Raw genomic sequence first — 23097 nt, forward strand, 5'->3', positions numbered from 1 at the left:
ATTCTCAGCATGGCTATAATCTGATCTGTTCTGTTCTGGCCCCGCCAATAGGGATTATACGTTGGACCTGTCGACTTGTAATTTGTGAGGAACCGGTTTCGACACCGCGCCACCGGTGATTAGAATAGTGGTTTTTGGACACTATTGCCATCGGTGACTAGCAATAGTTGTTTCTGGTACTCTGTGCAACCCATGCCACTGGGTTACGTGGCCTAGCCTACCATGTTGAGATTCTGGTATCAGAGTTCTCAAAAAAATGATAATAAGTTTTGAAAATAGCAAAACGATGTTATTTATGATTTATTTCAGACATTATCCTGTATTTCGATCTGATATGCTCTGACCCCACTTTGGGGTATTTTGTTGCTTACTGGGCTAGTGTAGCTCATTATTTTATTTTCTCTGTTTTTCATATCCAGAGGCTTGATCGCATGGGATTGGCGAGTGCGTTAGATTTTCCGAGGATTTCTTCGGTTATTGGCATTTTAGTTAGATTAGTTTGGACATTTGAATTATGTTGGCATATGCTATTTTAAAATTTTGTTAGACTGTTTTTGAACGACTTAATTATTTATGTCAATTTTAAGCATCTGTGATTAATCCTTAAATAAGTTTTGAACATCTGTATTTGCTCCGATATGTTCCGATGCCTTGCACGCCTGTGCGGCCCGCCGTGCGGGCGTGCGGCGTCTGCCGCGCTCCGAGCTCGGGGCGTGACAGCCTTGTCAACTTTACTCTTGATGAATAATGACTCTCACAATGCCAAACTTGTTTAATAACCTTCTGAATGCCTTCATAAAATAGCCAAAACTTTTCAAATCTAAAAGTTATGGGCCCTCTAAGTGTTTCTACAATTGCGGATAAAAGTATAGGGCGGTGACCTGAGGCATATTTGGTTAGATGACTGAGATGGGGTTCAAGAAAGGGATCAATTCAAGTATCGGAAGCAAAGGCCCTATACAACCTTCCCTATACCCGAGCAAGACCCAAGCGGTTATTGTGCCAAGTGTAATTAAGTTCCCGCTAGCCCGAGTCTATAACGCCTGTTTGCTAGAGGAAGGTACAAAATTCACGAACTTCTCTATTAATTTTAAAAAGTTTACCCCCTTTCTTATCTTTAGAAGAAATTATGTAATTAAAATCACCAATCAGAAGGAAGGTTAAACCCAAAGACATTACCATACTAGCCTCAACCCAAAGGCGTCGATGCTCCTATCAATTAGAGTGACTAAAGATGACACTGCCAACATCTTTACGCCAGCCTACAACAATACTTCCCAAAAAGTCCAATTGCCGAAATCATATACATCCTCCATAATGGATCCATCACTTTTTTGATTCTATACATGCAATTTCAAAAAATCTAGTTTCCAAAAAGCAACATATAGAAGGGCCGTGCGGACAAAATAAAGTTTTAATATAGTTGACAAAAGGAGTTTAGGTTGGCCCCTAATAATTCCAAGCTAGAATTTTCATGACGACTATAAGAATGGAGGGTCTACATCCTTGCTAGCCATTGTCGGTATTTTAACAGCCACAGTATTAGCCTCTTCACATTGATCACCTGAAGTGAGATTCTTAGGTGGAGGTGACACTAGATTGGGTTCACCCTTCAGGTCGTCATTATAATGAAGCACCAATTTTAATTTTTAGATATAATTATCATAAGATAAAAAAGCATTACCAGCCATAACATTGGAAGCGACAAACTTCTTCCCTTCTGTAGATTTCATATCCGAGTGTATTAGCGCCTCCACAATTGTTTTCTAAGTGTACACTATGGAGACATATTGTCAAGGGGTAAAATATGTTGTTGTTATGTTCTTCTAGCCTTCACTCTCTTTTGCAGATTTCTCCAGGACAAGTACCTAGAGAGGATATTGTCTTTTGAGATTTAGTTGAAGACCATTTCCTTTTTTCCTTTGCTGATGGAGAAACTACAGCCTCAACAATTATTGTAGATGCCACTATGATTTCATGTTTTGAGGATCTGACCCCTCTTCTATATTTGCAACCACAAAAGGAGCAGAGACCTCAAGTCTTCCTGAGGTGGAAACTTTGACCTTAGATGCACCTTTGGCTGCGGTTTCTTTGATAGTTGTTTTGGTTGCACCCATCCTCCAGGTTGTTGGCCGATCGAAAGGCTCGAAGTGGGCAATCTTCTACTTCTGACATGTTGAGATGTAGTGACAGAAACCCTTGTTGCATGAATCCAAGGCCCATAAACTGACTTAGCATCAACATTTACAGTTATTAGACATCCTCAAGATTCACATGTACACACCAAGAGCTCGCAAGAGTAACAGATTTCTGGCAATTCTTCATAATTGAACTGCTTCCATAGAGCAGTATCATTCGCCTACACTTTCGCACCCGGGCAGACGGGCTTGGTGGTGTCAATGAGCGCACACACCCTAGCAAAAACCATTCGAATTGAAGACTCCATCTATTTATCTAGGAATAGCAGAGTTCAGTGGCAAGTCGGGGAAGCCAAATCTATACTTTGGCATGTCGAATTGAGTCTTTGCCATGCCGGAAGTTCCGCCTCCAACTCTCTAGTGCCATGAGTGGGCCTATTAAGGACCAAGGCCCCTTTGCAAGGACATGATTCTTGACCTCTTCTGAAGGTAGATCAAAAAGTAGCAGCCCTTCAGAGAGTGGCGAGACTGAGAGGTCTCCCTCCACATTCTACCAAGCTTGCATCTCAGATTGCACAAAATCAAGGGAAAAACCTCGTCTAAAAAACTTACCCAAGAGAGCAGCTTTCCATCAACTAAAGAAGCCCAGAGTGGATTTCCTCCGCTAAAAACACCAAAACGTCATGGAACCGAGCTTCAAACGTTACAATCTCCTCGTTGATGACCTTCAAAGTCTCCCATCCAAAGTGCCGAGCACCCTGAACCACATGGGGCCAAGATTTCCCTACTTCCATTTCCTTAGAACTAGTTCGTTGTGAAGAACACCATGCAAGCAAGACATTCACCTTCTTGAATAATAGATCCGACCTCTTGGACGCACCAGGCGAGGAAACCCTTATTGGAGACAGCCGATCGAGGTCCATCTTGATCGATTTCCCTTCCACCAACGTGCTTTCCAAAACCTTCACGATGGTTTTCTATTTTTAACTGTAAAAAAACAAATTTTGGATAAAAATTAAAGAAGAAATTGAAAGGTCAAAATTTCAACCCCACGAGTCTCAAATTTTTCTCCTCCGAGACAGAACGATCCTAGGAGAAAACAAGAAGAATGGGCAGCGGTTTCAAGTCCTGCCGAAAACTTATCACCCCAACAAACTTGGCCCCACAATCGCTGTCAAAAAGTAAAAAGAGAAAATACTCTCCTTTCCCAAGTTTTTCTTAAGTTTCCTTCGCCCCGATCAGACACTAGAGTACATTCTCCCTTCTCTATCCTCTTTTTCTTTTCTTTCTATTTTATCCTTCTCTTTTTTTCATTTTCTCAGCAACCAAATAATCTAAAAGATCTACAATCTTCTTCAGATCCCCATCCTCACCAATATCAAGATAAAGAATTTTTTAAACTACAAATATGGCCGCGGCTATCACGCAAATAAAGCAGTTTTTCCATCAAAGAAAGCTCAGCACGTAGTATTATATCTCAGTGCAGCAGAAACACAGCCAAGCTGACCTCTACACGAGTCTCAGTGCAGCCAAAGCTTACATTTTTCGAATCCACAATCTTTTAAGGATCCTGTCCCTTTCTCTTCCATCCTGTCCTATAAAACTGTCCTCCACCTGTCCGGAGGTGATCGAACAGGGCAGAATTTAATAGGACAGGGCAGGACAGGAGAAAAGCAGAAACTATACAGGATGGGATCGATCCCAAGAATCCATAAGCAGAGACATCCCCTATGATTAGTCTGCGCGCAATCATCCACATGCAAATATCAGGATTAAGCACAAATCAGATCATTGTTATGCAACACAGAAGACATAAAGAACTAGCTGAGAAACAAGCCAGCACTCTGTTAATTAACAAGTTGGATACAGGATAATAGCATGGATCTCCTGATCTTACGAGTTCAAATACCTTTCTAGTCTACCACCCACAAAGTGTCTCACTTTGTACTAGAATACTTAACAATCCTTGCCAAAAGAAAGCCTCTCATGCTCACCATTTGTTTGGTTCAGCCACTGTACTTTCTGCTTGTTGAACTAGAGTGCTTACCATTTGAATTAGCGTACTTCCCATTTGAACCAGCATACTTACCATTGGCTGAAGTAGCATGCCTACCATTTACTGTGCTAGCATACTTGGCCTCCTTCCCTCTTAATAATGCCAGAGTCGGCCCTAGGGCACTTCCCCTCAATGCTCTGTATGACCATGAGGTAGTGCTGGTATTTTTATTTGGGGTCCAACTGCCCCAACCATTGTTCTGCTGAAGCTCGGCTTTTTTCTCACTTAAAGCCTTTTCAATTTGCTCCCAGCCCATATTAGGTCTTCTTTCTACAAAAGGAGGTCATGCAGGAGTTTTGAATATAAATTATAAAATGACGATGTTTAGAAAGGAAAATTTGGACTTATTTAAGAGTTTCACAACATAAAATAAAGCAACAAAATATTAAAATAACACGCTGTTGTCATCTAATTTCAATAGATACCTGCAAATGGGGTATCCGACTCGATGGCAGTACTTTTAGCCAAGGCAGATTCCCAGTTGTTTGCTGGTGCGGCTACTGTGGTCCGTTTACCTTGAGGAGCCCTCATATTTTCTGCTTCCGACTCATTTGGCTTCAACAGACGGACATCAACAAGTGATGGATATTCAATCTGGATTAACAGTTGTCGTCATCAACTTTCATCAAAATCAAATGTAGAAAAACTAGACAAGATAACCAGTAAAGCCTACAGGGAAGTAAACAAACACTAATTCAAAAGTTACCTCCAAAGAGCCATCTTCTTTGTAATGTGAGACATCTGGTCGCTGTGCCGCTTCCTCTGTGTCGTCGTTTTGTTTGGAAAAGAGTGGATACTCTGAGACAGGTACCAGAACAATTTTCATGGATCCAAATTCATATGACGAAACCTTGCCAACCTACAATAGTAGTCAAAACCAGAACATTACTCAAGTGCATTATGATAATCATTAAGTGATTCTTCAAGAAAATTTTTTTATCTAATCCAATTTGTGATATTCTTGTTATTTTGAACAACAATTAATATGACTATCAATTTTCTTCAACATATAGATAATGATCATACTCGAAAAGGAGAAAGCTCAGGGCACCATGATGATGATAACTCAACTAAACGATACACAAGCACATCACCTTCCTGCAATAAATTCAAATATTGTTATCCAATCCATGATAAACAAAAAGGTCCCAACTTGGGCAGGAAAAAACGGAAAAAGAGCAGAATAGACAGTTTTGCTTTTTTGGATCACGGACTACCATCGCACAAATTATTCATATAAAGAGAGGATTTAAAAAGCTCAAAAACAACATTTTTGCTCACATAATAGTGCTAAGGAACACTGGCAGAATGGCAAAAGATAAGTGCAAAGAAAATTATAAAATTTATGTAAAAACTATCCAAGTTCTTTGAAAACTTGAACCACCAGAGGCATATGATGAAGACAAACCTCAGGAAGGCGTGTCAAAGGATAAAGGCTCTCAAAATCTATCTGGCCATCTACATGCTTCCCTTCTTCAGCAACAATTTTTTCAATAGATGCTCCATTACAAGCATTATCATCATTCCTCTTGCTTGAGGTCTTCTCCCTGCCCCACTTCTGCCCCTTCTTCTTGCTGGTTGTTCCATTCCATTGCAGAGTTTCCTGGAGCACAAAGGCGCGGTATATGTTACTAAGAAATGAAAATGATTGGCCAACACATATAGTCTCAATCAATTAAATGAGCCAAGTGTTGGTGGGGTATAGGATGCCATGTGATGCAGAAGCTTGGCTCAGTAGAAGTGGCGCGGTATATGCTACTAAGAAATGAAAATGATTGGCCAACACATATAGTCTTCAATCAATTAAATGAGCCAAGTGTTGGTGGGGTATAGGATGCCATGTGATGCAGAAGCTTGACTTGGCCATGCATCTCACATCCAATTAACGACATGTCTTAACATATGCAAATTATATTTCTATAAAGCATTGCCCCAATTTATATACAAGGTGATAGCCGATGAATTGCCAACATGGTAAGTATCCTCACTAACGATAAATAAAACACCATGAAGGATGTCCAAGAATGTAAGAATAAATAATATATACAAATACAATCAACAGTCCGCAACCTCTCAAACTCAGTCATAGTATGCATGGAGAATTTATGAAACAAAAAAAAAACATCAAACATGTGGGACTTTTATAGCTCAGCAACCTGAAGTCATGCAGGCAGCCTAAGAAAACTGATATTATTCCTTCCACACATGTTCAAGAACTCTTGCCTACTTCACCAAAGATCTCTTATCCCCATGATCATGAAGGCCCTTGTTAAATTGGAAAATACAAGTGTTCATTCACTATGCATGTTAATGCATTGTTAACAAACTTTTGGATTAAGTTGATTCATCCAAAGGACAAGCAGAAAGGGAACTGAAATCCATCATTTAGAAGTTCAAATAAGCATTCTGCACAAGGAAGCCATCGATAGTAGTCCCATTATGAAATTATGTTTTAAATCACTAAATAGCAGAATTATAAAAACTCTAGGCACAGCATTGACTTTCTATGCGGTGGAAGCATGTGGCTAGCAGTTTAATTCAATAATTTGGTTCTCCTTCAAGTCAGATAGCACACGTTCATGATTTTAATTTGAGGAAAGCAGGAGTAGAGAGGGATAGAAAAACAGAGCCACTTCAAACACATAAAGGAAGAGAGAGAGAGAGAGAGATGGGTGGAAGGAAGCCAGGTGACAAGTGGACATATACACAAAAGGTCGATTAAAGCATGTCTCATATCTGGAATATTATATTAATACATGCACAAACAAGTGGAGATTAATTGATTAATTTAGAGGACTTTAGACATAGCTGTTTTCATTTTTGTATGCAAATATGAAAAGATGTTCATTATAAATCAGTTATTTATTAAAAAGGTAATGCTGAACTCTTTCATTAATAATATCAGAATATAAATATATAAGTTCAGATGGAGTTCATGATCGGTAATGCATTAAACATTTGTTTTTGTTTTCGCCAGCCACAGGATAGGATTGACATCTAAAGCTTGAAGAACACCGGTATCAGCAAAATGATACCCATGTTCTTGCATTAGTTATGGTATCCCAGTTGTCTTTCCCAGTGACAACAAATACAGTGATAAACATATAAACATATATAGCCCATCAAACTTTGTACCTTCGTCAATGATAGAGATCAACTGGCAAGGAGAATTAGAACTTTAAAATAAATAAAACATAGGAACAAACTGAAAGCCTAAATGGTACATAATTGGTACAAGGACAGAGACATACCACAGGTCCGCTTGATTGCAACTTGCTCTGTTCTGCATCTGCAAAAAATTGGTCCTCAGGTATATGAAATAAATATCATTTAGGAGAAAACGACAACGTATTCTCCATAGAAGTACTAAAATAATATGATTTTGAAGCTTCTACCCTATACATGTTTGTCAGCTGCATTGTTGCTGAAAAATAGGTATTAGAAGCATGGATACTTAATTGAGCTCAATGTCTCTTTGATATTGATTTCACCTCAAAAATGTTCAATCTGAGGTATAACAGTAAAAAAGACCAGACACATAAATACAGAAAGCATTGCTGCAAATACACACATCAAGCATTTGTCCACTTGAATAATTAGTATCACATGATAAATGACAGAAACAAACAGAACGATGTTGCATAATGAAATACTCACTTGGTAGATTTAAAGCATTAAAAACAAGTCGAAGAACTTGATAAGCATAAAACAGAAGAATCTGATCACAATTAATGAGAGATGAGATGATGAGATCATGCTACCTTTTCTGGTTGATAAATTTCTGGAAAATTAAACAAGTTTAGGATAAAAAGTATAACAGATGGATGAAATTGTTCAGTGAACTCAGATAAACTCGGAGATAACAGATGCCTAGCCACCAAAGAGCCACTTTGGCCCAAAAATGATTTTCTGACTGGCAGTCAATTAATCAAATAGTTTTCTGATTGATTGGTAAGCAGCTTCCTTATCAACTGATAAAGTGTTCTGGCAGTGGCAAACGACATTTTCTAGCTTGACAAGTGACAACCATATAATAAAGAAATACTTGCAGAAAGTTTCAAGCAGAAAAAACTACCCAAGTAAACAGAAATGGGGGTCAATGATCGCACATGGAAACCATCACTGAGGGTGATTACTGCTGGAAATAACCACCCAGGGGTCGTTATTGCTGGAGGAAACAACCAGATTTTCTCTATAAATGCTGAAGGATTTTGTCTACATCTACATCATACAAGGCTCTCTTAGCCATTAATCTTAGGAATAGGATGTAAGGTAGAACAACTTTTAGTTTGTGGGTCAAATTTGCTTTCACTTTGAGCTTGTAGCGCAAATTATGCGATCAAAAATGTATGAATTTAGATTTAATGGTCAGTCAACTTAATTTCCTTGACGTAATTTTCTCTTTGGTTCTTAATATTTCTTTTTCCTCTCAATCACTTGCCAAATTGTGAATTCCTCTTTGCTGAGGCAAGAAAAAGAAGCCAGCCTGTATCAAATATCTAATCAACCATGCTTGATTGAAGAGGTTTTAAAGGTTACCAGATATCAAGGTGATACCTGATCAAAGAGGCAGAGAGGGCAAAGAAAGCAAAATTCTAAACACTCATAAGCCTAAAATAATTAGTATTCATGAGAAGTAATAGTAAAACCTTTCAGACCTTAAAGATAACACCAAAAGGATCTCTTGCATCATCTCTCAGGTTTCAGTTGCTCTAGTCCTTCCACGTGTCCCAGCAAATCATGTGAACAAGATAAAATACAGCATCCATTACCTTAATGTTCCCATCCTAGCAACTGTCAGAAAGAGGCGGGGAGAACGTCTGGACAGAATGGTCAAATACCAGGAACCAAAAAGTAGAAATGGAAATATAATGCCTAACACTTTTAAAGCATTAAAAGAAAATTAAATCATAAGTGGTCAAATCAGATTACTGGTAAACTAGCATCTACCTTAACTGCAATATGTTAAGATTCTCTTAGGGAAATAGACATCCTATCCATACTTCCACATTAAGTCTTGAAGCCTTCAACCCAAGGTTTGCCGTACCGGTTGATACCAGTGCATACCGACCATGCCATACTGTAACAGTACCAAACCGGTATGTCGTACGGAGGCATACCGACACTTGGAATGTCGAACTGGGCACCATACCAGGCATACTATAATATGATGGTACCGATACCAGATCCGATACCGAAACGGCATATCTTGCTTCAACCATTAGGGCTTCCGTCCTTTGCATATATTTGTGACTCAAGCTGCCACTCCATCCATTGGAAGAAAAAATACAGACTGCATTGACAATTCTATTTAGTAGTTCATGTTCTTTTCTGTTGATGCTCCCCCAAGCATGAATGCACATACCTGAATTATGTTGTACTAATCATGAATTAATTTACCTCATATTAAGTTTTTGTAAAATTACTTGAGATAAAAACAGAATACTATTAATTAGATAGTAAAACTGCTACCGTATTTGGGGCTCAATAGAAAGGAATGAAGATAGCAACATTTTAACATCACATATTCTGACGATTCTATGCATTGACCATCCTCTTATTAGGACTTCCTTAACAATGAGCCATGAGTACTTCATACAATGTTCTTTTATATTAGGACTTTTATATATGAAGCATGGCCAATACCTTCATCATTATTCGTGTATACTATCAAACTCATTTTTGGCCATATCATTTTTTAAAGCATTCAAGCAAACTACATTATCTTAAATTTATTTAATGAAATAGCCCTGACCAACTTAAAAACATACAACATTATCTCCGCTTCAGCCTAGTAACCATATGCAGTATCACAGTTTTTGACTTTTCACCACAGCCTTCCCTGTGACACCACACCTCGCAACCAATACCCCACCCTCATTTGTGCACCTCTCTCTTGCACACGCGCGCACACATTGTTAGGTAGGTTGCTAGGATATTTAGATGCTTTAGGTGCTGGGCTTCAGGCATTGTTACAAAAGTTGTCAAAATTGGGTTTGAGGAGTATATCTTAGAAGGGGGGAGGGGGGAGGGAGGGATGGTGGTCAGATCGGATTTAGACATGGATCAGATTGCAGAGTGCAAGATTTTGGTCTGATTTCTTTTTAAAAATATAATATAAATGAAACATGGACATGAACATGCTAGTTAAACATAAAGCAGATGGAGAATAAATCCATAGATACAAGAAATCTAGTTTTCACCATTATGATTGCATTTATAGAGCATGTTTTGTGGGGGGGGGGGGTGTTTGTGCTCGTCAAAAGTGATTCTGGGTCTAAACGCAGAATTTTAAGTGTTTGCCTACAACCTAAAAGTAATTTTGTACTGCACTGAAAATTCTCCCCAACATGGTTTACGTAAAGCTGACCTCCTCCTGCTTCTCGTAGATGCAGCCCTGCAAGCAGAATATCGTGTTTGCAGAAGTTTTTTTGCTAAAGAAAATAGTGCACAGCCTCTCAATGCCCCTCGCACGTCCGCTTCTTCGAGCTCCAAGTGTATTAGGACTCTCTCAAGATTATCTATCTCTCCTGTTTATTTCTTTTCCTACAAAAGAAACCCCTCCAATCTCTTCCTCCCTGCCCATCTCTTTGATATCTTCGCAAGTAAATCAGTCCACAGCATTCATTGGCATCCAAAAGGTCTGTCTCAATCACGCCTACCCCTCCTTTTTTTTCCTATCTTGTTTCCCCATAGTTTCATGGTGTATACCAATTTTTCCCATCCGATTAGGTGAGATAATCATATTTTTATTATGGAGTTTCAGTTTAACAAGAACAGGGTTCCATAGACATGTTTGTTGTGGTCCTTATTACATTCCAGGACACTAGAAACTTGCTGCACATAATCTGGCAGTGCTCCACCATGAGATTGCTCTCCATTCTGAGATTGTTGTACTATCTTCTTTCTACCTTTGTTTTCTTAATTGTACTCTCTCCCACCCTACTTTTACTTCTCTATCTGCATTGTACCATCTTCTGTACATTCTTTTTATCACTCAATAAAATTTTGGTGGAAGTTTCTCACTTCCTCCAATTTGCATCAAAAAAAGGGCTTACTGCTGCTTTTTTTTGAATGGAAAAAAAGCGCTTATCTTGTTCAAGAACTTGTCTTGACATCCTACTTTCAAAAAATTTGAAAACATGCAAACACATACAGCTATGCACGCTTGCAGTTTATTTGAAAGAAAGTATTTCTGTTTCAGTATGGTTTTGGTGATTATTAATTTCCTTTGTTTGAAAAAGTGCCCACACATATTTCTCTAGGCTATGGCATTGTTATGATGTCTATGAGGGTGCCAATGGCTGCATTTTGTCAAAGTTTTAGATTTGGATTACTTGGCGAGGCAAATAACTAAGTGATATAAGGTTTCACCTTTAGGGGACGACGAGGAAGAGAATATGAGCAATTGTGATAGGGGTTTAGAATTAGATTGATTTTGCTATCTGGTGCATTTTGAGAACGCGATATAACTGAAGTGGCTTATTCCAACAACTCATGTAGGCATCTTTTAAGTGGCCAATTTTATCCAAGTCTTGTGGGAGTGACAGACAGTGGGAAATGTCTTCAGAGTAATCAAGTTACAGTAGTTAAACAGCTCCTTCAATGTCCTGTTTGAATCATAGCATTCATATTTCTTTAGTAATGGTTTTTTACCTCCATAATATAATCCCTGAAATGTGCCAATACATATGGTTGAGAATGCCATGCAAAAATATTTGAGTGTCTTCCGTATTACAGGAACAGGTAAATGGAAAAAATTGATGAATGTGAGCGATTATTAGCATTTTGAGAGCGATCAAGTATCTTTCAATGCTATCATGAGTAGATCGGTGTTAAAGAAGCTCAGAGTAAATTTGGCACCAAAACAGAGTTGATTTCAGAGTGAGAGCTGGTTGTAATACCTGATGCTTATCATGTACTTGTATTGGACAAGGCTTGTATAAAGATTCCTTTAAGAGATTTGAGATTAAGGAGAGCAAGATTCAGAAATGGTTCAGAATCATATGTGGCTGTGTCCTCTGCTCTTGCAAGTAGCAAACCTGAGACTAAGTTGCAACTGAGTTTTGCAATGATGTTAAAAATTTAAAAGCTAGCGCATTGCACCTTAGATTGGGAAATGCAACAACCAGATATCTGCCAATATTTTTACTCGACAAAATCATTTTTTTTTCAATATTTTAGTTATCCTTGATTATTTTTGTCTAGGAATCAAGAAAATTCTACTTTTCTGGAGGATGTTTCATGGTAAAACTGTTATTAAATTGTGGTATATTATTTTTCTTTTATGTTATTCACATTAGCTATATGCAAAAAATTCTGGTATATGATTTTTATTAAATTTATTTGCATCACGGTACTCGTTTGTCTTATTTCTAAACAATTTGTGAATCATTTTAGGCACTTGTCCTTTTTGGCCATTTTGTCATTCAAAAGCAGCTTTTGAGTTTACCAGGCAAACACACAGCAAACCACTTCAATAATTTCAAAACAGCTTTTGGATCTTGATAGCCAAACGCTTTTACAGCAAAAACTGTTTTACCCAGAAACAGCTTTTGATCTCAAAATGACGCTTTTGCCAAAAATTGCTTTTTGGCCAAAAGCTACAGCATCCACAAACAAACAGACCCATAGCATGCCATGAAACAAATGTTGTGTATGGTTAATTAACATATTTATGTACAACTTGTCAATTCAATTATTCTTTTGGATTTAATGTTTTAGAAAAATAAGGCATAATGTCTGGTTGTAAACATCTGAATATTTGCCTCTTATTTTTAACTTCATAAACTCCAATAACAGGCTTGCAAACTTTACTCCCCAGAGTCAATAGTGAAAAATAATTTTAAAAACTCATATTATTAAAAAAGCTATATAAATTATATTTTCACATAGCAATGACCAAGTTGGACCTTAAGAGCCAAAGGACCTTAAAATCTATAATGCGGATCTAGATTCTATAATCCTAACTGATCTAGATCTAAGGATGAGATCTAGATTGTTTAGGGTCATTTTGATCTGAATTATAAGACTGAAACCATGAATCATAGGATTTTAACAAACATTGTTTCTAGTTGAGGCTAGCCCCTACAACCAATCACTCGCCCTACTCCCCCTTACATGTTCAACTTTTTTCTAAATTTATTTTAATTTTTTGACTTAGTTTTATTTGCCCTTTGAGCTTTCTTCACCATTCTCTTGTCTCTCCCCTATTCTTTTCCTTTCCTCCATCAAAGCCATCGGTAACATATGCTACCTTGCCAACAATCCTGCCAATAGTTTTCAACATCTCAATTAACATAGGAAGCTCTTCCCCTTGTTCTTTGTGAGGTAAAAGGTCTCCTTATCCTATGTTTACCTTGTAAACTGACCTTGCTATTTATAGAAATCCTGTCTCTTCCCCCATTGATTCGGTTACCAACCCCTGTATCTCCTTGTCTCTTTATTCTCTCTCTCGACCATCGCCATGCTGAATGATCTCATGGACAATTTCCAGAGCATAATATTTGGATTGTTTGACTACTCCAAGACAATCTCCACAGCTTCCACTGGCTCCAACTCCCATTCGGTTAGCAATCCTTGCTTTGAAGCCCTCAATGCCATCCAATGACAAAGATCCAATGTCCATGATGGGACCCTCACCCTTAATTGCCTTGTCCTCACCACCAACCCCACCAAACTCACCTCCAATATTTGATCACCCTCAATGCCCTCGATCTCCATGGGCTTCACCACCTCCACCACCACCATCTTCTCGAATGCCATTAGTGGGACACTGGACACCTATGCCTCCCTGACTCCCCATCCATCTATCTCTTTAGATTCATGGGTGAAAAACTAGATTGGGCGAACCCGATACCTGACCAGTACACTGTTGCATACCATTTACAATATGGTACCGCACTGTACTGACTCGATACTTGACAGATATGGGTCACAATACCTGTTTGGGCAACCTTGATTAGCCCCCATTACGAATATTAATGTAATCACGATTATTCCTGTTACGCTTTTATAAATGTGTTTGATTGAATTGGATATGCTGCTACAGTAGCCAAGCTATTTTGTTCTTAAGAATACACAAACAGAGCTCACAGCAAATCACGTAATTAATTTTTCACTCTAAACAACTAACATCTATGATATCACTTGTCAAACCAGAGCCCCTCTGTTTAGCTAATGTCTCCAAGAATTCAAAGACTCAGGCTTCTTACACCTTACTACTGCAGACACCCTAATAACAACTTTTATATAGATATAAGATCCTATCTTCTGTTTTCAATAGCAATCAGAAAATCTAAAGCTCTAATTATTAGGAAAATCGGAATCGACCTACTATGTATCCTCGCCAGATTCACCAATTACTTTGCAGCTATGGAAGGAAGTAAAGGAGAACATTGGCTACCTTAGGAACTTTGGTGCACTAGCAACAATATTCTGGCTGAATGCTTCTTTGCGTCAAGAACTAACCGTGACACATGCTTCTCCTCCTCATGAGACTTAAAAACAACCACACACACAGAGAGACTTAGCACTGATTACAGAGGGGGGGTTGCTCTTGCAGGTCTAGCATCAAGTCATTGACAAAGAGGTTCTTTGCCTCTCGAAGAAATGGTGGTGATGGTAAGAGATGCAACTTCTTTCTCCCCATCGTGTCCTTGAGCCAGTTCTCCCCAACTGAAAATTAGTCAGGCCCCAGTTCATTTTTCCAAAACCCTCAACAAAGGCCCAACTTAATAATTATTCGGGCTACCATTTCTAAGCCCAAGCCCAGCCGTGGACCTAAAACCTGAGCCCGAGACTGTTTCTTCCACGTCAGGTTTCGACCAGCCCCACCCAATAATAGCCCTTTGTAATAACCACAAAGACCATGCTTTCGAAACTCTAATTCAACCTTTTGCACGTTTCATCTTCCCTTTACCATCCAGTTCGCCTTCTTCAATCTATCACTTGCCTCCAACTCTCCACGATACATGTCAAACTTCCGACATTCATTTCTTCCCTCTGTCACCTGCCTCCCACTCTCTGCCACGAGCACCAAACTTCCTGGCATTTGGTTCCCAGGTATTTTTCTTTTCTTTTCTTTTTGAACTGCAATTGCAATGTGAAATATGTACTTGATTCTGGTACCAACTGGGTTTCTTTACTAATTTATTTTATTTCTTTAAATACCTTCAGGTCAAAGAAGTTCCAATAATGGCATCAAAACTATATTAACCATAACAAAATAGAGTTTTGGTAGCATAAGCATGATGTATTGGACAATAAAATAGGAATTTCAGTAGTGGAGGATTGTAAACACAATGTATTCGAAATAAAAGAGAGAGAATGAGGAAAGAAATAACTTTCTTAACAACAAACTCAAATACAACACATGCTTCAAGACTATCATATCTAACTTGCCCGTATATATATTTGTATGCCTGCAACATGTATGAATGCATGCATGCATGTATGTAGCAAGAGGGAGGAAAGAGATGGATAGGAGTACAAACAACTTTCTTTATGAACAAACTCGCACACAATACATGATTCAGGACTATCTTATTTCACACATATTTAAACATATATACAGACATACATACACACACATGTACATCCTACCCTAACTTAAGTACCAGTTAACAAACAACTTTTAAAAAAAAAGTAACTTAGTAGATAAGACCCTACTAAAATATTAAACCAAATATATACTTAATAAGCTAACAATTTGGGTTGTCAAATGGTTCTAATGGTCCAACCATATCCTCTGATGCTTCTAGCAACTGGATCTCATCAATGTCAACAATTATGATATAAATTGTGATTGCAGTCCTTGATTTCATCAATTATCAAATGTTGTCCCAGATACGTTTAGAAAAAAATACTAGAGAATTATCTTTATGTATCTTTATTTCTAAATTAAGCCCACGTTTATATACTATTTATTTGGCTTCCTATATGTCATCACTTCAATAAACTAATTAAACAATATCCATATGTAACTCAATATGTTTCCTTTCATGCATCCATGAAGTAATGCTTGCATTTACGATCATCATCGGATGTTATCAAACAACTGAATCAACATGTTACGATTTACTGCAATTTCCTACAGCCTGTCTGCCAGCCTTCCCTCATAATGTGGTAGGATATATAATATGGTGATCAAATGAGCTACTAAAAATAAGAATGAAAACCATAGAAAACAGGATTAGCTGTTAATTGTCATAAATTAGGACTGGGGTGCAAAGCCCCGAAAAAGATATTTAAAAATCATAAAATTGAGGAGAAACTTATAGGGATGAATTGGCAATGACAATGACAACAGAGCATAAATTTCCAATACAAGATGTAATGTTTGAATGATAGGTCAAATTGGAAAAGAAAAAAAAAGATATTTTCAATTCGTGTAAAAGAAAAATCATAATTACACCAACCGTACATTATATACATTAATATATGCAGTAGCAAGACATTTAAAAAAAATGCTATGAAGACAATTCAGATTTTAGTGAAAAACTAATCATTCACCACATTCGATGCCAATGTTGATTTGGCATCAACATCATGAAGCTTGAGGCATCCAGGTAGGAGGGAGGGAGGAAGGGAGGAAGGGAGAGAGATTTGGGGATAGTAGCATCTGAAACATACCCGAAGACTCAAAACGAATGTGACCGGGTCGAACTATGATAGGAACAATGTCATCCTCTTCTTCAGTGATCTGATCCACTGTCTGATGTTTTGCTGATGCATCATTTGGGCCATTTGCAGGCACCTGGCTCTGCATATCCTAATGATTCCAGAGAGAACATTTAATAATTGATCATAACCAGCTATAAATATAAACAGTTGTTAATAAACAAAAATGAACCCTGCAGACAAATATAATTAAACTACATAATGTCGAATCATTTAAAAAAAAAAAAAGCAAATACCTTTTTCATCTGCTGAATACCCATTTCTCGCATCTTGCGTCGCCATTGTTTTTTAGCCTTCTTACGACGAGCACTTCTACTTGGAGACTGAGAACCCCCCACCCCAAAAAAAAGTGAGATCAATTTATCAATTTGAGATAACCTTTTAGAGTCAGATTAAAAGTTTAAGTTCTAGTTGTGAACAGGCCCCAAGTCTGATTAGGTAAAAATTGATATTTGCACTCTTAGTCAACTATTAATGCCTTGGCCGCATTAGATTTCATCTTAAGAACCTTAATCGTGCATCATAACCAACATTTTTGCATATAACAAACCAACTCCAGCTCATAAGGTAAGGACATCAATTGACCTATCATTTCAACAAGAGGGACAGTCAATGAGGATCAGTGATTCAGAAGACTGCAGGTGGCAGAACAGGGGACCAGGCAATGCCTAGGCAGGTGCCCAGAGAACAAGGCCCAAAAATGAGAAATTAGAAATAAGTCTTTGCATCCAACACCATGACTGTCAATGAAATAGATAAAAAGGGCAGCAACCAGCAAGTCTCATAAATCTCAGCAAATGTCCCTTTTTCCTCAGCCCTAGAAACTTTGAAAAGCATCACATTTCCCCTTGTTTAACAAGGACTTACTAAAACAGGGAAATCCACTTGCATGCTTGCCTAAGCATGCATGCACACACACAGATGCGGGAAAGAGACAGGAATATTATATGGACATACAGACCAAGGAGATGAGCAAGCAGAGAGTGAGCCAATTTTTCAAATTGCCATATCAGCCCTCAATTCTTAAGTGAAGTCATGAGAGCCATGGATTTTCTTTAAAGCCTTCATGGATACACTGATCTAGATGCTTGGTATACATTCCATGCTCCCTTGATTTATCAGGCATGCTCTCGTAATCTGAGCACTTAAATGATCAAGTGGACCATGTGACAACTTAAAATGTTATGAACTTGAAAATTTGGCAATGATATCTAAACACTTAAAATGCAGGTTTTTTAATGTGTCCAGATACTTGGACACCTAAAACAGTTAGGTTAGGCCCATCATGTCATCTTCGACATAACGCAAACTTACCAATTTATCAAATGAGGTGCACAGATTGGGTCAGGTTACTTGTTAAATGAACAGGCTGAGCGCATGTTGGATTATTAAATTGGTTGGATTCAGGTAACCGATTATCTAAGAATACTTGTCTATCAAACCCAATACTAGCTGGACCTAACTCAACTGATTGCCACCCCGACCATGAGACCTCACAACAAGACCATACTATAGCTCTTGTTCAACCCGTTAGCACTGGACTAAGCACCCCTCTCTCCCTCACCAAATGACTTTCTGTGGGATAATGTCCACTGGAAGCCTAGTCACTTCCGTTGTTTGGGTCTTGCTCTCCAATTAAAGAACAATCATTTTAGACAAATTATTGATCCCGTTCTAGTAATGTTTGCATCCAAAATCAGTAACAGGTATCTGCATATAAATTTGATCAATAAACTTATACTGCCCCCATAAATTCTTATAAATAAATTCATTTTTTACTTACGTTTCATCACACTAGTGATGGCATAATATGTCACCTCACAAATTATAGTAAAAAGGAAACAAAGGGGACAAGAATTTGTTTTGCTTTGTCAGAAAATTGGAAAAATATAATTTTTCTGATTTTTCTTATACCTATATTTTTTATCTATTTTTTTATAATAGTTTACAAACAGTATTCTATTATGTCACGATGATATCATGGTTCTCTCCAATGGATCAAGCAATTGAACTAGCGAACCATAATCTCTTCATTTTTGGGGGGGTTAGATCGATAGTTTGTGTTTTAAGTCATTGGTCTAATACTCCCCTCCAGTCAAATGCACTGAATTCAAAAACTATTTGAAGAGTATCATCACCTACCCAATTGTGGAAAAATAAACTAAATACTGGAAACTACATGAATAAAATAGATTCAGAAGAAGTGATGAACAAAGCACTAAAGGAAAATTTGAAGCACCCACTTTAGAAATGAAAAAGCTGATATACATTGTTAATCATTCCTCTATCAACTTAAGCTTCAGGGGTCAATTGCTTACTTAACATGGTATCAATTCAGGTTTGCTGAAAGTCATGAGTTCTAATTCTAGTCTGTGTTGCCTTACTTATCCCTCCACATGCGTAGTCCTGGCCCTCCAAGGGAGTAGTGGTGTGTTTGGTCTGATACACATTGTTGACCCTTTCCCTATCAGATCAAGCTTCTGGGCTCAAGGTTAGTTAACAAGATCAGGCTTATAATGCTCACATTGGTTTTCCAATCGAGACAAGATGACTAACATGAAATTGTTATAGATCTTAACTGCATTTGAAATAGTTCAAACTACCAATCAAGAGTTTTTAGAGTTTGTGCTATAGTGCAACTGCTTTCAAGAATTGCTATACTATTGAGGCACTAATAAAGAGCGGCCCAAGGCATGAGACTCCCACCATTGCGGGATCTGAGAAACGTCATGTGTGCACAACCTTACCCCACATATGCAAGGCTATTTCCATGTTTTGACCCCCTGACCTCCATGTCACTTACCATCGCACCAAGACTCACCCTCATAATATTGAGGCATTAATATAGCAGAAAACAAAAGGCATCATTTTTTTTTCTTAATGGTTTCTTTTGTTGTCCCAACTTGGCCGATCTTCAGTTGCTTTTTGTACCATTCTAATACAGTGCTTTCTTACATATCTCTTCAAATGATGCATGCATGTGCATGTGTACGAATGGGCATGCAAATGTGAACTATACGATACAGTCCAACTTACTAAAATGAGAACATATGAACATTGAGGCAATAGGATCGCTAGCAGCTTATGCATCAACTTAAACTATCAAGACAAAATAAACAGAAACAATTAAATAATTACTAACCTTCCCTGTGCTACCATCAGCATGATATGTGCATGTATTCTTTTGGCAATCCCCCTCAACTGGATCATGCCTAGAAAAAGAAGCTCAAGTTACATACAATCCAATATGCTACAGATAACAAGGGAAAAAATTACTCGACATGAAAAGGAAGCAATTACTCGATTGGGCTCCAGAAACCCAGAAACTATCAATTAGATGCTCATTGCTCATAAGTGGCAGTTAAGAACTATGTGCAGTGCAATATTTTCCTTGTATATGTGATTTTCAAAATCATTTGTTAGGACAAAAGAAACTAATAGGGGGTAACTGCATGCTTCAGACACTACAGAAGTCTCGATGGGTTTTCTGCATAGAATTAGTAAGCTCTTAATGTCTGGGGATTCAGTATTGGATATTCTTAAAAGGGTCTCTTGCTGGAGACGCATCTGGACTGATTCAACACCGATTCACCTTTCAACATTGATTCATCTTTCCCACTATGGACTAGGGAGGTTGCATAAGGAAGCCCGGGAAAGAAATGAGGAAATGACAGATAATGTTAATTCATGTTACAAGGTGAACAAATGTTGGAAGTGCCTGAAAAGACAGCATAGTCAAGCAGCTGCTGAGCTTTCTATCTGTAAACATATGGGTCACTAAAGCAAAGAAATCTTTAGCCATATTTTCTTCTTGTAGTACTATTCCTCTGCAACTAGTTGAGGATAAGGCATAAGCCTACAGGCAGTGAGAATAAGACAAAGAAGGATATTAATCTTCCTTTGGTCACACACAGACCAAAGTGGGACCCCAAGCAAGTATGCAATTCTAAGATCGGGACAAAAGGGAAACTGTCATAATAGAGGCAAAATCAGATGGGTGAGAATATTAACCAGAAGATCCTGCACGGAGGCCAATTTCCTGTACTTTTTCAGGCCCTAAAACTCTTAATCGAAATGTCAATGGACGAATTCTTGAACATGAGGGACTCACTTAACAATTTGCTTTTCTAGTTGAGTGGCATGCAGCCAAGCACTAAGTTGGAATTACTGTCAGCCTTTCCTGGAGTTTCCTTATCACTCCTCAGACCAATAAATGGTCCAAAGTTTTAAAAATTAGGACTCATTTCAGCATTATAGACTAGCACAATGAGACACATCCTTTGAATGTGTTACAAGCACATTATAGACTAGCACAATGAGACACATCCTTGTAGCGGGAAAACCAGGAAAGCAACAGCAGGGTTCAAAAAGATTACTTTTATCCCTCAAAATTGAAGCTGCAAGCACACTAAGTTCACATGGTCCAATCTAATAGTATAAGAGTTATTGAGTGGATTCTGACAAATCCCTCTTTTTCAATTATCAAGGTCTGTTAAACTGTGTCGAACTAACTGGTTCGGGGCATACTGAACCGGACTAGTCAGTTACCGGCATGGTTCATTTCATCAGTTCGGAACAATGCCCTGCCGTGCTCAAGAGAGAGGGGGGGGAGATGGAGAGGGAGGAAGGGAGAAGGAGAGGGAGGGGAAAGAGAGGGCTCAAAAGCCCTAATCGAAATAGGGAACTGGAATTGGCAAAAATAATTACGGATCCCCTGGTTTGAAACAAAACAAGGGAATTCTATTTCGATGAGGGCTTTCGAGCCCTCTCTCCTCCCTCCCTCTCCCTCTCTCTCCCTTTCTCTCTCTTTTGCTCTCTCTCCCACAAGGGAATTCTATTTCGATGAGGGCTTTCGAGCCCTCTCTCCTCCCTCCCTCTCCCTCTCTCTCCCTTTCTCTCCCTTTTGCTCTCTCTCCCCCCCTCCCTCTCTGGCTCTTCCTGTGTCGGTATGCCCAGAACGGCATGGTACAGACCTATACCATGCCCAACTGGTCACCGACTAGTACCCCTTGGGTACTGCTTCTGCTTCGGCAAACCTTGGTCAATATTAAATAAATATCTTGTTCAAACTTTCCTTAGTTTTTTGCTTATGCTACTGTGGTGAAAAGAAAATGAATTATATGAAATTAGAGGGGCTTGCAACTAAAAGGTCTTCATGTACAAAAACTTTTTTTTTTTTGAATGGCAAATCACATGGTTTTGACAAGAGCAAACAGTTCAGTGGTATACTAACAATAGCTTCTGAGTCCTTCTTAACCATTAATATAGCCATCTAACGTGCCCATCACTAATAACCTTATAGATATTTTCCAGCACCATATAATCCATTTCACATATAAACAATAAGTTATTGTTGGAACAACATTGTAGGGTTGAATTTTTCACATATTTTAGACAGTTATACTGCTACAAATAACAAGTCAAATCTAAAACTTAAATAAATGGAGTACACTATTAAATTACTTGTGCATGGAATTAAATCAGAGTTTCGAATGTACCCATCTTTTGTTGGTATAGAACTAGTTCTGCGCCTAACACTGACATCATTTTGAGGGGAAACCAATGTATCTGATCTGCCATCTTCATTAGATGGCTTAGCTGTCCTATCTAAACTTTTCTGACGATCTTTTTTACGAGAACATCGTTGATTCTGCTCTGATCGGATATGTTCATCTTCTGCAGTGGTAGTAATTGGCATTTCAGGGCTGGTCAGCTTTATTTTCTTCCTCCTGCATCAAGGAACACAAAACTAAGTGAAGTCAATATGTAGGAACACTAGATAACAATTACCAAGTATTAAACCTGAAATATGTCAAAAAAATAACTAACAGATACAAAGGCAGTGGTATAATTTTTTATGTATTTTGAGAACTAACGGGAGAAATCCCTGCTGGTATCTGGATGAGAACAGGACTTGGCGCAAAGGGAGGGAGCAGGTCAGGTTTGGGTTGGGTGAAGTAAGGACACCAATATACAAAACCTTCATCCATATCCAACCTGAGATCAGGTTAAGATCTCTCAACTCATACCCATCCACAGGTCATTTCAGGTCACCCGTTTTGACCCTAATCTAATCTTAGTTGCAAGACTTGGTCCCTAATAGACCTACCTAACTTATCAAATCCAAGCCTTACAATGGTTACCAGCTAATTTGCAAAATAATTTAAACAACCAGTAGTAAGAAAAATACTAAACACACTCAAAAAGTTCTTATTCAAGATC

At 38.3% G+C, this 23097-nt stretch overlaps 1 protein-coding gene across 2 annotated transcripts in view; it reads right to left on the reverse strand.

The window, feature by feature from the left end:
- Positions 1-3910: 3910 nt before the first annotated feature.
- LOC103709951 (coilin-like) overlaps positions 3911-23097 on the reverse strand; it is a 29028-nt gene continuing 9841 nt past the window's right edge. The window contains exons 4-13 of one of the 2 annotated variants that reach the window (XM_039133842.1): positions 22374-22604; positions 20018-20087; positions 17112-17198; positions 16828-16966; positions 7446-7477; positions 5603-5797; positions 5221-5292; positions 4901-5053; positions 4620-4788; positions 3911-4464 (exon numbers count right to left, since the gene is read on the reverse strand). In XM_039133842.1, coding sequence (XP_038989770.1) covers positions 4145-4464; positions 4620-4788; positions 4901-5053; positions 5221-5292; positions 5603-5797; positions 7446-7477; positions 16828-16966; positions 17112-17198; positions 20018-20087; positions 22374-22604 — 1468 coding nt within the window. In that variant the 3' untranslated portion in view covers positions 3911-4144. Of the gene's footprint in view, positions 4465-4619; positions 4789-4900; positions 5054-5220; positions 5293-5602; positions 5798-7445; positions 7484-16827; positions 16967-17111; positions 17199-20017; positions 20088-22373; positions 22605-23097 lie in introns of both variants that reach the window. The other variant, XM_039133841.1, reaches the window with a different exon arrangement.

The sequence above is a fragment of the Phoenix dactylifera genome, chromosome 14 (genome assembly GCF_009389715.1).
Source record: "Phoenix dactylifera cultivar Barhee BC4 chromosome 14, palm_55x_up_171113_PBpolish2nd_filt_p, whole genome shotgun sequence".
NCBI classification, from domain to species: Eukaryota; Viridiplantae; Streptophyta; class Magnoliopsida; order Arecales; family Arecaceae; genus Phoenix; species Phoenix dactylifera.